Below are 16,222 nucleotides of genomic sequence, written 5' to 3'. Positions count from 1 at the left end.
TTTTTTTTTTTTGGAATTAGTTAGTTTGGAAACTAAGTATTGAGTGCTGTACATGCTCATACTTTTCATGTTCATACTTTTCAGTTGGCCCAGATTGCTAAAAATCCTTTCTTTGTATTGGTCTTAAGTAATATTCTAATTTTCTGAGATACTGATTTTGGGATTTTCCTTAGTTGTCAGTTATAATCATAAAAATTAAAAGAAATAAACATTTGAAATATATCAGTATTTTTGTAATGAATGAATATTATATACAAGTTTCACTTTTTGAATAGAATTAGTGAAATAAATCAACTTTTTGATGATATTCTAATTATATGACCAGCACCTGTACATACACACACATACATGCATACATAGCTGACAACTCACTCTTTACAGCCATGCCGAGCAGAAAAGCATCTCAGTATGCAGAACACATCAAATCTTGAGGTGGATGGGCTACAACAGCAGCGGTTCCACATAACATTCCACGCCTTTCAGCCGAGAATGATAATCTGAAGCTATCGCACAGACACTGAAAAATGGCCAGGTTATTTTTCTTTTTAATATTTAACTATCCAGTTTGGTTTGACCTGATGATGACTTCAGATCTGTTCTTGGCTGACAGGAGTGGGTTTTTCAGCTTTTGTAACCAATCTACCTTAAGATTTGATGTGTTGAGTTTGAATGCTGAGAGTCAGACAAGCCTGTCTGGTACCAACATCCATACCACAAATAAAAGCACAGTGACAACACTTTTCCTCATTGGTTTGTTATAAATATTAACTGAAGCATGATATCAGCATGATGTGTGCATTGTACAGTTGTCACTGAAGCAGCTGATCAATCAACTGCATAAATCTACAAGTGTTCCTAATAAAGTGGACTGTGGATACATACAGGCTCATTATTTGATAATGTTCACATTTTATATAAACTACATGCACTCCAGATGAAAGACTCCCAGGCATCTCACCATCTGGGGGTCATGTGATTGTTTAGGATGTCTCTGTGCTATAGTATTTTGCTTTCGGTTTGCTCATATAAAGTGAGCACCACGAGTACATGGTTTGTCTGAAGATTTGGTTCATTCTTTATGGTTTTAGCTTCACAACACATCTCTTATTTCCACTTGTATAATGTTTGAATGACTCCGTCCAGGGTGTATCCTGCCTTGGTGCCCGATGATGCCTGAGATGATGCCCCGTGACCCGAGGTAGTTCGGATAAGTGGTAGAAAATGAGTGAGTAATGTTTGAATGGTCTGTGGATGGAGACTACAGAGCATTTGCATAGACTTAATGCGTCTGTCGTATGCTGTTACAGTAACAAAGAACTATAGGAATTAAAATATGACTGTTTTAAAAATGTTATTTTGTATTTTCCCAGTAAATAACAGATTTATAAAATTATACATGCATAATAATAATGTATATCTGGTCTTCTTTTCCCCCTAAATCGCTGTGAAAATGAGTATATTGTGAATCTTTGCACTGAACAATTAAGCTCATTTGTTTCTGTTCAAGTACTAATTTAATCAATTCCCTGCTTTGGCAATAGTTAATTGAATTGAATATTCTGTATGTGTGTCACCATTTATGGCATTTTTTAGACACCCTTATACAGTGTGACTTACATTTCTCTCATTTATACAGCTAAGCAACTGAGGATCAAAAGCCTTGCTGATGGGCCCAGGAGTGGCAGCATGGTGGCCCTGGGATTATAACTCACGACCTCCCAATCAGTAGCCCAACACCTTAACCACTGTGCTAGCATGAACTGAAGACTGAACTGGATATAAGATGTTAGTTAAAGAAACTAGGATTAGTGTGTTCAACCATAAAAAAAAATGCACAGCATGTTTTTGTCACCAGAACCTCTTGGTTTATTTTAAAAAAAAAAAGAAAAAAAGAAAGAAAAAAAAGGATATAAAACACACTTGACTTCTGGAAAGATGTTACCAAGGCGCACATTCAGGAATTACACACACCAGCAGTCATAAAGGTGAACTGAACCTTGAGTGACAGCTCAGCACCACATCTTTATATTTATTTACTCGATCTTTACTCATGTAGTCCTTGATCAACTTTTCACCACACACTACCACAGGGCAAACTCTGCACAATTACCAGTTTGCTGAATAATCCAACGTTGGCGTGCAACGATGCAAAATATCGTTTTGCCAATAGTCTGCAAAGAACAGGATGTCTTTAAAGCAAGTGTGCAAAGAGATAACAATCCTCTCTTTACTGTTTCCAATTCATGACTGACTCCATTTTGGATCTAATAACTCATTCCCAATCCCACATAGAGGGAAAATAAATCCAGACTCTTCCAGTTAGTTGATCATCTCACTTGATTTGCCATTAATGCTTCAAGCTCCCTATTTGGGTGCACATTATGAGAGATGAACATGCAAAGAACAAAGGTAACAGGAATGTTTGTTTTGGGCTTCATTTTCTCCACATAGCTTGTAAAAACACCTAAACATAGTGACGTCAAGAACTGAAACAGATTGTCATCACGTGACATGTAACGCTTGCTAACAAACTAAAAGTAAATATTGATACTGACTGAATTCGAACCCCCAAAAAAAGCACGCACTAAAAGTAAGTAAATGATAGATCATATCAGGTCAGAAGCAAGCAGCTATGTTTCTCTGTGTGTGGGAAAACATTAAAATATAGAAGAAATCTGCAACAACTGAAAAACAAACATGCAAGAAACATTCTTAAAGATTTGAACAAAAAAAAATTATTATAAGAATTTATAATCCTCAATGGGTAATGCAAAAAAGACCATTTTTACAGCTCTAATAAGTCTGATGAAGTTAAACATTCAGAAGCTGAAAGCAACTCAATGGGTGATAATGGGTGCATGTCTTCTCAGTCCTGCTTTCTTCAAATCCAATCCAATCATGCCTCCAGAAATATTTCTATCGACCAGAGGAAGGTGGAAGGAATGATCGCTAAAAGAAAGTCCTGCTGTTTCAAAGCGCCTGGAAATACAAAACAAATTGATAAGATACATTTCTCAAACCACCCGTCAGACTTTAGCTACATAACCCGAGAGAAAATCTTTTCCTTTACAACTTTAAACACTTGACGCATTACATAATCATATTCAATTGCTCTTAAAAACTGTCAGTGTAATGTGCTTCGCAATACATCCTTGCGATCAGAACAAAACCACGCTAAGTCACGTCTCCCATTCGCTCACCTTGGCATGCGCGCGGCTTAGTAATCATACCGAGCCCGGTCAGTGGGGGTATCCCTGGCCCGCGACACACTGTACGAGCTGCTCCTCGTAACCGGGGAAAGACGCGAGCGCTCATACGAGTAGACCTCAGAGCCGACGCCGACTCTTCGGATTGGGCTACGGTCCCGCGAGTAGTACACCGAGGTCACGGAGGACGGTGGCGGTAGAGCGCGTCGGTCATACAGGTCGAAACTGGAAGGAGCCAATCGCATCCTTGAGAGAGATGAAGAAGAGAGAGGGGGAGGAGGGGGAATGGAGAGACGTCTATCCTCAAGATAGCTAGAAGCAAAAGGCCGAGCCCGATACTTTTCGTAGTAATCAAGGCTGTAGCGGTCACGCTCATAAGAGGTGGACCTCTCGATGGTTGGATAGACACTTAATGGTTTGCTGAGGTACCGAGTTTCCCCAGCATACTCTCGTGAAATCCCATAGGTGGGGGTGTAGCTCATTGTTGTGACAGGGGGCATTGTTGTTGGATAGCTCCGGGTGGGGAATGCCGCAGGGCCTCCACTGCCATAAGCAGGACCTGCTCTAGGGAAACCCCTGGCCCCACGGACTCCCCCCATGTGACCGTCGCCATAGCTACCGTTCTGACCGCGCCTGCAGTCTTTGGACCAGTGACCGGGTTCTCCGCAGACGTAACAGCCGGTTATCTCTCCCATGCCAGGCACAGTGCGGAGGCGACTGGTGGACAGTTGTACATTTATCACCTTGCCTTATGAGAGGAAGAGAACACACGCAAGACATTGTAAAATAAACTTTCGCTATTGCCAACACATCCAAGAGCATGAACAAAACCCAAAGACTCACTGTGGATGTTGCATAGCCTAATCAAGGACTAATCAAGTTTACTCACGCACAGAAGCGTTACATGAATGTAGCAAAACAAAACAAAAAGCTCTAACTACTTAGTTAGAAAGTAGAATAAGTTACTGCAACCGGCTAAGCTATTGCTTCTCCTTTAGATAGATGGAAGAATTGTATGGCTATTTAACTAGAATGACTAAACAAGAGAAAGTTTAAACTCTGAATATCACTGGCTGTCTTCGCTTTCTGTGAGAGTTCACCTTGAAAGGTAGAGTTGTTCATCATATTGATGGCCTCCATCGCATCTTCCCTTTGCTCCATGTGTACGAAGGCATAGTCCTTCACAATGTCGCACTCAACCACAGGGCCAAACTCCTCAAACTTGGCGCGCAGCTCCTGATTAGTGCAGCCACTGCTTATGTTGCCTACATGCAGCTTGGTGGTTCCTTTGGGTTTCCCTCGACTCATCTCCACATTCATGGCCTGGCCGTTCAGTTCGTGGTGGTGAAGTTTACGGACAGCCTCCTCAGCTTCCTTTTGGGAATCCATGTGCACAAAGCCAAAGTTTCTCAGCACGTCGCACTCAGCAACTTTGCCATATTGCGAGAAAAGACTGTGCAGGTCTTCTTTGGTCGCACTCGATGAAAGGTTGCCAACAAAGATCTTAACCATCTTTACTGCCGATTTATTGTCCCTGGGTAGAAAGTATAGTTGCGAAATTGACGTTATACAAGTTTCGTTTGACCGATAAGGTTTAGTTAGCTTGTTAACGTGTTCATTTAAACCCGAGTCGAATGAACTCGAAGTCAGTCACCTGTCACTGAAACCAAACGATGTTATGATTAACGCCATATGGATTAAAAAAAAAAACACCACCGGTAAACTATCTAAAGCCCAAAGCTAGCCAACACGACGGACAAGTTGTACTAGCCTTGCTATTAACGCCGTTATGGAGTCGGTAGTTTTCGGTGTTTATCCGGTGTTCAAACGTTTGAACTTCTCCACACTCACTTTGTAAATAACCGGCCATTTCTACGTCGTTAGCAAACTATTTAAAGTTAAAACCGCTGATTTACGCACTAAACCCTGTATAAAAGCAGGTTTCCCGTCAGTCACTCATCCGTTTTCCTTCCTTTGTAAACTATTTACATCACGCACCGTGTTACCATCCTGAGGCTATAAAAGTTAGCGGTTGCTAGCTAACAGTTAGCTCCTGAGAGACGGAACTAAACCAGGAGGCGACCGATAAAAACAGAAACAAGCACAAATATTCTTCTATGCATTGAAGAAACACTTTTGTTTTGTTTTCTCATTTGCGTTTTGGAATGAAGAAATACATTCGATACAAACAGACACCTCTTACCGTAGATCCTACTACGAAAGCAACCGCCAAATGAATAAATCACGAAATGGCGTCGCCCGGAAATCGACAAAGAACTTCCGCTATAGACCACGCCCACAAGCAGCGCTTTTATCCGTCGGTGAAAATCACAACAAAACAAAACAAACCAAAAAGCTGGTTTATTCTGAGAACACGATCAGTGAATTATCCTGTCAAATAGTGGGGAGTTTATTTATTTAAATATTTATTTAAATAAATTTAAAATATTTATTTAAATAAATACTAGATAAAATAATAGAATCAACTTGATTATAGATCACATTTATCTTACTTTTTTTTCAATTATAAAAATATGGTGTTTTTTTCTTATTAGTCCACTGGAAGGCTGTAAACGCTATTATTAAATATACATCTTATGTGACACTTTAAGACATTGTGTGTGTTAGCACTGTCTCATTTCACTGTATATAGCTGAAATGACAATAAAATCTTCTTAAAAGATAAATGTTGTGGTATAAAAAAAAAGCACAGTACAACTTCTTTTGAATTTATTTTTTTTATTATTGTGAAATTTCATGAATTCATCTGAAAAATATATCAAAAGACGTAACCTGCATGTATTTATCAAACAGTTCTAAAAGAAAACATTCACAAAACTGTTCACAGTTCCCTACACCTAAATAACACATTAAAAAAAATAAAAATACAAATATTTATATATAAAACATGTAGGGCTTAAGCTGTAAGGAGGAGCCTCCTCTTTGCACTACCCTGTACTAGATAATAGCCAGCCCTGAGTTGCTGTTACCTGATCAGCCAGCTTTTCTAGTTTTGGTATGGTCATAAATTACAAAAAGTATCTAGGCGAATGCTATACAGTACTATAGTACGTGTGTGTGTTCAGGTTTCCAAACCCATTACCAGGCATCTTGAGTTTACAATTATATATGTAAAAGGAATTTAAAAATAAACTAAACCCACCCTGCAAAAGAACTTGCATTGAATTATGTTTCCTGAAAACTCCCAGTATATAATAACCTTATTGCTTTTCTCTTGTATCTTCTTCCACTTATAACCTAAGACATGCAAGAGTGTTAAAATACACCACAATCAACTTACCTGAGTTTGGGTCGGTCAACATTCAAGCCTTTTAACAGCTGCTTGTGTTTTAAAAGTGCTTAAACTTTGTCAATGAGCAAGTTAACCACACTTCAGGCGTACAGCACTCAGAAGAGAGAATGTTAGACATGACTGTTAGGCATGTGGAAACAGGGTTTAGAGTTAGACGGGGATACGAAGGGCACAATTTAATAGCGAGTATCGCTTAACAAGGCGTCAAGAGTGAGATATTGCCATTTCCGCTGCAATACGAACATACAGCTAGCAGGGAGGTCTAATAGTGTTGCATTTCTCCCACGCACGCTCACGTGACGCATTTTTCTTCAAACTGACACACTGGAATAGTTAATTTATGCTTAAAAGAGGAAGACAAAAACAAATCGACGCAACAGAGTCAGACTTTTTATTTTAAAAAAGAAACGATCCCTAAAAAGAGTACATCATCGTAGAGGGGATGCCATTCTGACTAAATTTCAATCTAAAAGGAAAAACCTCAACTGAACAGTAGTCGCAATTATTGCTGATCTATTAAATGTTTAGATCGCAAGGCGCACGTGTGTACCCATTAATTCTAAAGACGTGGCACTTGTTCAAACGTTGTTACAGGGTTGAACAAAAGAGGGAAGGGTTTCAAATAAAACAAAATGTATTGAGCTCACAAAAAAAAAAAAAAAAAAAAAAAGTCACAAAATGTACACAAGTTTGAACAAATAACAGCTTTAAGAGTTATCGCTTGACAAGACCTAAAAACTTAGCTTGTCCGTTTGATGCTTTCAGTCCAATAACCTACTGAACTCTATACAGTAAAAAACAAGCCGAACAAATGAGCAAATTACATTTTAACCAAGAGGACGAAACTGAAACGGGTAAAATCATTTTAAGTTTAAAGCGTGAAGTCCGCACTAGAACTCTTCTGATAAGCGAGGCGCAGGCAAACGAAACGCGCTCCGTCAGACGAGGGGCGAATCGCATCATGTGCACCTGGAGACAACGACGACGATCTTGTCGAATAAATTACACCTGAAAAGAGAGCAAACCATATAAGTCAAGTCTAGAAGCCTAGAAGAACCATTTTATGATACTGCACTGATCAAGTCCACTGTTATCATATGTACAATGTTGCCTTTTCGTTTTACTTTTACGCGTCTTAACTAGACCACATGGTCAGTTCACTTAAGCCTTAGCATTAAATCACATTAGCTGTTACAGCCGCATGTTAAGCATTCCCCGCACGTTACGCATCATTCAACAGCGCGCAACGCAAGTTTAAGTGAAAGAAAGGATCTTGCTTTAGGAAAACACTTTTAAGCCCCTTAGGCCTCACCTTGGGTACACAAGTGCAGAGATTCACTTTAGTATGTATAGCGCGCAGGTGGTGGCGGAGGCACCCTTTCACTGTAGGGGTCCCTGGAACGAGGCGCATTGTACATTGGGTTCCGTGACATGGAAAGAGGGGAGAGACGGGAGCGCTCGTATGAATAGCCATTTCCAGCAGGTGCTGGAGGGGCTGGCGGCGCTCTTCCGATGGGACTACGATCGCGGTAAAACGAAGACGGCGGGGGTGGGAGAGGGCGTCGATCATAGGGGTCGAGATTGGAAGGGGGAATTCGCTCCCTCATCATGCCTGAAGGGGGTGGCGGGGGTGGTGGAATGCCGCCCATACGGCGATCCTCAAATGAGGACATGCCATAGGGACGAGCTCGATATTTCTCATAATAATCCACTACCCCATTGCCATCACGGTCACCACCATAGCCACCCCCTGGAAAGGGGGGCCGTCTGGGTGGAGGGGGAGGAGGGGCAGGGGGGTAACCAGGAGGCCCAAAGCGGCCTCGGCCAAAACCAGGAGGGCATGGCTGCGCATGTTCACCAGGGAAACGGGGTGGCCAATAGCCCCCTCTTTCTGGGGGACCATAACCATCCTCATCTCCTCGCGGACGGCTTTTAGAGAGTTGGACGTGAATCCTTTTTCCTGGGAAATAAAGAAATTGGATTATTACAAAAAAATTGCAATAAAACATCTAATTGAGCCTCATCGCACGTGGACCTGAACTCAACACACATGTTGAGAATTACCTTGGAAATCAGAGTTGTCCAAACCCTTGATGGCATCCATGGCCTCATCAGAGTTGTTCATGTGTATAAACGCAAAATTTTTTATAATAGAACACTCTGTTACTGTTCCGTACTCTTCAAACAGAGCTCGGAGTTCATCTTCTGCACCCTTCTCGACATTGGCCACGTGCAGCTTCACCGGGCCCTGGTTTTTTCCGTGACTAGCCTCAACGTTAATGGGGGTGCCGTGTAGCTTGTACAAATGAAGGCTCCGTATGGCCTTTGTAGCGTTCTTGCGATCGTCCATATGAACGAAGGCAAAGTTCTTGATGATGGCACACTCTGTGACGGTTCCATACTGAGCAAACAGGGCTTTGATTTCATCGCTCTCTGCCTGAGGTGGCAGGTTCCCGACGAAGATCTTCACCATTGTTTCGGTGAGTTTTCAGAAAGCAGACCCTGAAACACACTTTGGCAAACGGATATGGATTAATTAGACAAGTATTAAAAAATATATGTTTATAGGCTCTCTACCTTACTTTTTATATTCAAATGAACTTGTTATATCTGTAAACGTACAACTTCATGGTAGAGCTGAAGTTCATCTAAACGCAGCCAATAGGCTTCCACATAGGCCCCTAATCAAACCTCCAATACACGTTACTCAACCAGCTTGTGCACCCAAAACAAACGTCTGTAAGTAATAAAGCAGACAGAACGAAGTACGTTATGAATCCGACTTAATGCAGGATTCACCACCTGCTTCTAGAACCTTCGTCATACGGCTAGGTAGCTAATGCTAAAATCAACCGGGGCACCATTTCATAAAGAAACGTCGAGCGCGTAATATAAACGTGCAGAAATGCGACGAGCAAAGAAGGCGTTAAGGTGAAACATCACAATTGTAGATTATATCCGGATGATTTGAGTTAGAAGGTTCGTTTCGTCACACGGTCGTTAGCGTACAATGAATGGCGGAAAAGCGCGAGGCAGCAACTTAAAATGGCGGCGGCTGTTAGCATGGATGCTAACCGAGAAACCGAGGTTGTGAAATTATCTAAAAACATTTTTCTTTTCTTTTTTAACATGTTGAAAGTGGCTTCGTAGGGAACCTATTAAAACTTAAACTACTCTACGTATCGTTTTACTTAACAGCAATTTCGCACTTTTAAAAAAATAATAACTTGTCAATATTGCAGGTAGCGAAAGTTAGCCAGCAAACTGAAGCTCAAAACAAACTTGGAAGAGACAAAATACACTGATATGCTCAAGTTTTTTTTTTTATGAGATATTACCAGAAACTGCACTAGGAGGTAGTAGTGTAACTAGTATAACTTCTATAAATAACAATTATTGACGGTTTAGACTTAAAAAACAACTTACCACTTCCTCCACACCACAATGAGAGGAAACAGGAACAGTTGTCGTCTTAAACTGCTGGTTTTAATCCCGCCCACTCACACGCTCAGCCAATCAGCATGCGCCTACAGCTACCTGTTGAAATAGTGCGTATCACAGGCAGTACCGTACTATTTAGTACAGTAGTATCTGTTCTGGGCTTTAACATGAATGTACCACAAGGTTGTGCTCCTGCTATCCCATTGACATGAGTTTTATACTGTATATCAACACAAGGCTGAAATTTAATTTTTAGAAATTTTTTAAAATTAAATTTATTTATAAAGCGCTTTTAACTTTAATTTCCCATGAATTAATATATAATAATAATAAAAAGAAAAAAAGGATAAAAATAAATAAGTGAATATATGCAATTAAAGTTTCAATTAATTTAAAAAAATATTAACTTAAAATTTAAAATATTATACTATATATCTATCCCTGTCCCTAACGAGCAAGCCGGAGGAGACGGCGGCAAGGAAAAACTCCCTGAGAGGACATAAGGAAGAAACCTTGAGAGGAACCAGAGTCAGAAGGGAACTCATCCTCATTTGTGTGACACTCTACAGTAAATAATGTCCTAAGGAGGGAAGGTCCTCAAGGAAGAGATCTAGGGAAAGAATTATTGAATTGATTTCAGGCGATATGGTCATAAGCTTTTATTTTTATATCCTTTTGTTCTCATAGCTCATGATGATCTTTATATGATCTGAATTTCTATGATGTATAGCTGTGAAACTGGACTTAATGATAACTGAAGAACTGGGAACAAAAATGTATACCCACAAAAGTCAATATATATGTATAAACTTTTTAGGGAATTAAAAATCAATTCATTCAAACCCAAGTTATTTGCATTTGGCTACAATTATAAATACCCTAAAATGTGCAGTGTTTTGCATTGTACTCTCTGAACTGTGCAGAATGTGTTATTTATTTATCAATTCCCTTTAGAGTAAAACAGGATCAGCAGTCAAGAGTCTGTAAAGTGTAATTAAAAAAATGTATCTGAGGAAAAAGTAAGGACACCCCCACATTTATTTGTACTTAAAATAGATACAATCAACTACAGGTGTATCACATCAGGTGCAAATTATTTGAACATTGTTACAGAGCATTTTGAAGTAGGCTTGACTTATTTAAACCTCAGACATTCAGTTTGTTTGCTCTTAATTGTTGAAGTGAGAGGTATCACCATAGTGCGAACCAAAGAGCTCTCTGAGGCATCAGAAAGAAGATTGTTGATGCATATGAGTCTGGTAAGGGATATAAACCGATCTTAAACGAATTTGTAATCAGCCATTCCACTGTCCAGAAAATCATTTACAAATTGAGAATGTTTAAAACAACTGCTAACATGGCCAGGTCAGGACCTCCAAGCAAAATCACCCCAAGAGCTAATTGCAATATGGGTAAAATAGTCTCCAAATACCGTAAAAGCTCTTGCTACAGCTGAGGTCAAATTGCATGACTCTACAATCTAAAAGAATTTGCTGTGTGTGTGGGGTGTGCAAGGAGGAAACGTTTGCTGTCAGAAAAACATGAGGGCAAGACCGAAGGTTGCCAAAGAACACAGAGACAAAGGCCAAGAATTCTGAAATAATGTGCTTTGGACAGATGAGTCTAAAATTGAATTGTTTGGACACCATAACAGAGGGCATGTTTGGTGTAAACCAAATACAGCATTTCAGTGAAAGAACCTCATACCAACTGTGAAACATGGAGGTGGAAGTGTTATGGTTTGGGGACACTTTGCTGCAGCAGGGCTAGGCCAGCATATCATCATGGAATCCAAAGCTAAACCATACCAGTAACCCCACTAAGGACTTGCTAAAAAGTTAAAAAACGGATAATTCTGGAATGGCATTAATAGCCCCGATCTGAATCCTACTGAAATTCAGTGTGGTGATATGAAACCGACTGTGCATGCAAGAAACACCTCTAATATCCATCAGCTGAAAGACTTCTGCACTGAGGATTAAAGAGAAACTTTCTTCCAGTTCATGTCAGAAACTGGTAGATGGCTACAAGGATTTCTCTGTAAAAGTTAAAGGTTCACTGACTGGATAAAATGTATGTGAAACAAGACGTGTGACAATTGATGAACATTACGGCACAAATACGGAGTCTCCGCAGGAGGGAGGGGTTCAGATGGAGAGATGAGCGGTGTCAACTGTTAGAGAGGAGGTTGGGTAGATGATTTCAGGTTATATTTAAATTACAAATCAATGAGGAGGAAATGCTGAAAAGTATTCTATATTGATCATTATTGTGTAAGGTTTATAAGTCACCACTCCTTGTTTCATGGAAAGTCTTTTATCTAAACTGATCCTTAAAAAAAATTAACAATCGTTTCCAGGAAAAAAGAAATTTAAATAATTTCCTGGTTAACAGTTTTAATACAAAACGTTAACAGGCCATAAACTCGTAGGCCATAAAAAAAACAGGAACTGTAAAATTGCTATTTTGGAATCATGAGACATTAGGCGTGTCAGAAAAAAAGGATGTGATGCCTTTTTCAAAAGCTAGTGGTCTAATTAAATAAATATATGATGGTAGCTCTCAGAAAATGCTTTACAGGCATAAGTCAATGGGAACTATAGTGCATTAGATAAGTTAGAATAAAAGCATTGGTAGGGAAAATGTACCTAATTTTCATTTAGTCATTTCTCTCTAGAATACAATCTTAAATCATCCCTGCTGTTTAACGTCATAATTTTTGTTACACGTCATAATGTGTTCTTATAGTTAAGTAGCATATGTGACTGGGCAAACCTAAGCCTAAAGAAGTCAATAACAAGTAGGCCTATGAATACATAGCATTGTTAGCATTGCTAGTGTTGTTAGCGTTGTTGGCATTGTTAGTGTTGTTAGAGAACGTAACCGCCTACAAAATGGCGTCGGTTATTTAACAAGGGTTTAATGTCGTTTGCAAATCCACAAGGGAACTTTAATAAAACGAGCACTGAAACGGAAACATGCTCGGAAAGATCACGATATGTGAGTTACATGGAAAAGAAAACCAGATTAAAGTGAACTAACTCTTAATATTAACGGTCTTTAGTGTTATCTATACAGAGAGCCTAACAACCGTTCGCGCATGCGCACATCACTTTCGCACGCTTAAGGCCGTTAATGCTTTCTGGTCAAAATGTGACATGAGGTCAAAGTAATAAAACAGACAAAATAGCAAATGTTGCTGTAATGTTTTTTTTTAGGCAGGACACCCATGTGACCATCATACGGTTTTGTTTACAAGTCTGATATATTAGTGGGTTTTTTTTAAAGAAAAAAAAATAACTACAGCATTGCAGATTAGTTTGGCGAATCCATTACTGAGGGTCAACATGCCTAGGATAAATTGGATCATCTAGTAGTCTAGTTCATATTGAAAGTATTTAAAAAAAACAGGGTATTGCGCAACCCTGGACTTTCCATATCACGTGGAGCGGTTTTTCAATAGGAGATGACGCAATAGCCTTCTATTCACTCCCGGGGCGCGTTCCAGAGCGCCGTTAGTTTGCTGAGTTGATGAGTGTTATACGGACGCAGGAGGTGTTTTGGCGTGAAAAGGTAGGCTAATCCAAAACTATCATAGCAACAGTAGCGGTATTTATGTATTAAACTTTAACAGATACTGTAATATATAGTTAGAAATTACTCTTTTTTTTAAATTTTGTTTTTATAAATGCAATTTTACACCAACTATGATGAACCATAATTACATGTGTTCTAATTGTTTTACGTTGGTTTCTGTCCTGTAGATAACTTTCTAAAGAGTCTTTGAAAAGATCCCCAGAACAATGCAGTCTGTATCACAAACCATGGTGACAGAGGAAAACCTGACCTGTCTCCATGTTCAGCTGTATCACCCAGACCAGTCAGTGCAACCTCTCTACAGCCTTCTGCGTATGAACCAACCGTACAAGATCAATGGTGAGGATCCCATTAGGATTGGCCGTGATGGACAATCGTGCTCATTTGTGCTGAATGACACCCGTGTCTCCCGAAAACAGCTTTCCATCCAGGCATATCGCAAGCCTGGTAGCGTAGATCTACGCTTTACTGTGCAGAACATGAGCCTGAAAGGCAAGATCATAGTAAACGGGCATGAACTGGGTCACTTGGAGCGGGCTGATCTGGAGGAAAAGGCATTGCTGAGATTTGGCAGATATGAATTGCTGATTTGGAAGGAGTCTGGTGAGGCCCAGGAAAGTTTTGAAGTTTTGTTTGAAAAGCTGAATGTTTCCCCTGCAAGGGAAATGGGGATAGATCTCCCATGCAGGATTGCGGTGATGGATACAGGTGTAAGAATCCATCAAACTATAGAACCTCTGAGTCCAGAGCCACTGGAAAGTGATGAGAATCTGTACATTTAACCAAGATAACATGTATTGATAAACAGGAGTTCACTAAGAGATATTTTGTGGTTATTTTTAGTGAAAGGACAAGGACGAGGCTGCTGATTCCTCACATGACATTTACTCATTTTATCATATGTGAAGACAGGCATGATTTTAAACTACATGTTTTCTGATTTCATGTTTGTTCAGTCATTCTTGCCTTGCTTATTGTTTTTGTTTTTTTACTTTTTTGTTACTAAAGAACGTAGATCATGGTTAAGAAATAATGGAACAATATTTTGAGTAGCATTTCTGACATTATACCGGTTTATTAAGTTTTTGCTAAATGCCACTGAGCCAGATGTTTAGCCTATCTCTCTCTCTCTATATATATATGCTATTTATAATTGTGATAAACCCTTAACAGCACATTATTGTTTATCTAAAATCATTTAAATGTATGCTATACTTTGTCTTACGTTTATTTAATATGCACATATGTAGTGTTACATGTCATTTAAAAAAAATGTGAAATAGCCTAACCAAGATAATATTATTGTTGTATTATTATTATTATTATTATTATTATTATTGATACTGTTTTAAATAAAAGCAACTTCGTAAACTTGCTGGAGTTTCTTTTAGAAAATAGAAACCCATCTGTTAGCAAGTAAAGGAATGAAAAAGAAGAACAGGTTTGCGAAAGTATTCAAATTATGAAAAGATCTGAGAATACTTGTTCATGTTTCTGATAAATGCCAGTTATCACATTTTAGGAACTACTGTCAAAGGAATGTTTAACAATGGCTCCTCATATTTTCCATCTATTCAACATTTCTCAGTACAGATTACACTGAAATATAATAGACTTGAATTGTTTTTGAAGTAAACGTTACGTCTAGGCCATCAGGATTCCTGACTTACCATTAACTAGCTAGAACACTGTCCTGAGCTGTATCCCAGTAACCTGCAATAGGAATGAGAGCCTTAAAAATCCAGAATTAGCTGCAAAACCAATTAACAGGAAAAGAGGTTCAGTGCTTCTTTTACAGTACGTTTACATGAAACTCATAATTTAGGTAATGCTATATCAGCTAAATCTTCAGTAACTGCTTCATCCTGCTCGGGAGCACAGTGAATCTGGAGCCTAGCCAAGGCACACTGGGTAGAAAATACACTCGGGATTCACCTACTGAAATAATTTTGGAAGGTGGGAAAACACCAGAATGCCCAGAGACGTTCCATAGGGAGAACATGCAAATCTCCACACAAACATGATCAACCAAAGCTCTTGCAATAGACATTGGAGAATAAAAACCTGTCTGCAGATTTACTGGCACTGAACCATGGCCATAAATTTCAATGACATTTTATCTTATCTTATCTAATCAGTTTAGGTGGAGACTGAGGGGAACAGGATGCACAGCAAGACAATGAGTTTAATGAGTTGAACATTCGAGACTATGATTAAACAGTGACTGTCTTTCTGCTGCAAGATTCCATTTACTAGTATACACACGTTTCCTGTAAATACAGCAGTATGAAATGTGAACGTGAAAGAGTCTAGACATCCGCTCTCTTTCTTGTCCTTCATTCTTAAATTGAAATTAGGGTTTAAACATGAAGGTGTATTAGAAGATAAAAAAGTAGAAGAAAAGAAAATTGATTGTATTTCTTTCAAATTTAAATTCAGTACAATGTATTTGTATAGCGCTTTTTACAATTGACATTGTCTTAAAGCAGCTTTACAGAACATGAACATAGAACAAAAGGTTATTATAAAGTATAATATAAAGATTAATAGAATAAAAAATTCAATATTAATGTTAGATAAGCCTCGATGCCCGATGACACCTGATATAGGCACAGCCTCCTTGTGACCCAAGAAGTTCGGATAAGCGGTAGAAAATGAATGAATG

General features: G+C 39.1%; 3 protein-coding genes across 3 annotated transcripts; 1 reads left to right on the top strand and 2 right to left on the bottom strand.

The window, feature by feature from the left end:
• Positions 1-1,840: 1,840 nt before the first annotated feature.
• Positions 1,841-5,515, bottom strand: LOC113663190 (RNA-binding protein 4.1-like). The gene is made up of 4 exons (XM_027178397.2): positions 5,410-5,515; positions 4,307-4,740; positions 3,201-3,954; positions 1,841-2,979 (listed from the first exon to the last, which is right to left on the bottom strand). The coding sequence occupies exons 2-3, from the start codon at positions 4,716-4,718 to the stop codon at positions 3,218-3,220; spliced, it is 1,149 nt and encodes a 382-aa protein (XP_027034198.1). The 5' UTR covers positions 4,719-4,740; positions 5,410-5,515; the 3' UTR covers positions 1,841-2,979; positions 3,201-3,217.
• Positions 5,516-6,896: 1,381 nt separating this feature from the next.
• On the bottom strand, positions 6,897-10,096 carry rbm4.3 (RNA binding motif protein 4.3). The gene is made up of 4 exons (XM_027178405.2): positions 9,946-10,096; positions 8,584-9,031; positions 7,832-8,479; positions 6,897-7,527 (listed from the first exon to the last, which is right to left on the bottom strand). Exons 2-3 carry the CDS (start codon positions 8,990-8,992, stop codon positions 7,860-7,862), a joined length of 1,029 nt encoding a protein of 342 aa, XP_027034206.1. The 5' UTR covers positions 8,993-9,031; positions 9,946-10,096; the 3' UTR covers positions 6,897-7,527; positions 7,832-7,859.
• Positions 10,097-12,871: 2,775 nt separating this feature from the next.
• On the top strand, positions 12,872-14,470 carry tifa (TRAF interacting protein with forkhead associated domain). Its single transcript, XM_027178428.2, has 2 exons — positions 12,872-13,533; positions 13,725-14,470. The coding sequence occupies exon 2, from the start codon at positions 13,764-13,766 to the stop codon at positions 14,337-14,339; it is 576 nt and encodes a 191-aa protein (XP_027034229.1). The 5' UTR covers positions 12,872-13,533; positions 13,725-13,763; the 3' UTR covers positions 14,340-14,470.
• The last annotated feature ends 1,752 nt before the right edge of the window (positions 14,471-16,222 follow it).

Source organism: Tachysurus fulvidraco, chromosome 1 (assembly GCF_022655615.1).
Source record: "Tachysurus fulvidraco isolate hzauxx_2018 chromosome 1, HZAU_PFXX_2.0, whole genome shotgun sequence".
Taxonomy (NCBI): Eukaryota; Metazoa; Chordata; class Actinopteri; order Siluriformes; family Bagridae; genus Tachysurus; species Tachysurus fulvidraco.
This window is presented reverse-complemented; position numbering and strand designations above follow the sequence as displayed.

Bases quoted from the DNA above. Each gene is read 5' to 3' on its own strand.
- tifa (XM_027178428.2), top strand. From the start codon at position 13,764: ATGCAGTCTGTATCACAAACCATGGTGACAGAGGAAAACCTGACCTGT.
- rbm4.3 (XM_027178405.2), bottom strand. From the start codon at position 8,992: ATGGTGAAGATCTTCGTCGGGAACCTGCCACCTCAGGCAGAGAGCGAT. The intron at 8,480-8,583 runs GTAATTCTCAAC...TTTATTTCCCAG, and splicing joins GGACAACTCTGATTTCCAAG to GAAAAAGGATTCACGTCCAA.
- LOC113663190 (XM_027178397.2), bottom strand. From the start codon at position 4,718: ATGGTTAAGATCTTTGTTGGCAACCTTTCATCGAGTGCGACCAAAGAA. The intron at 3,955-4,306 runs GTGAACTCTCAC...TCCTCTCATAAG, and splicing joins GAACAACTCTACCTTTCAAG to GCAAGGTGATAAATGTACAA.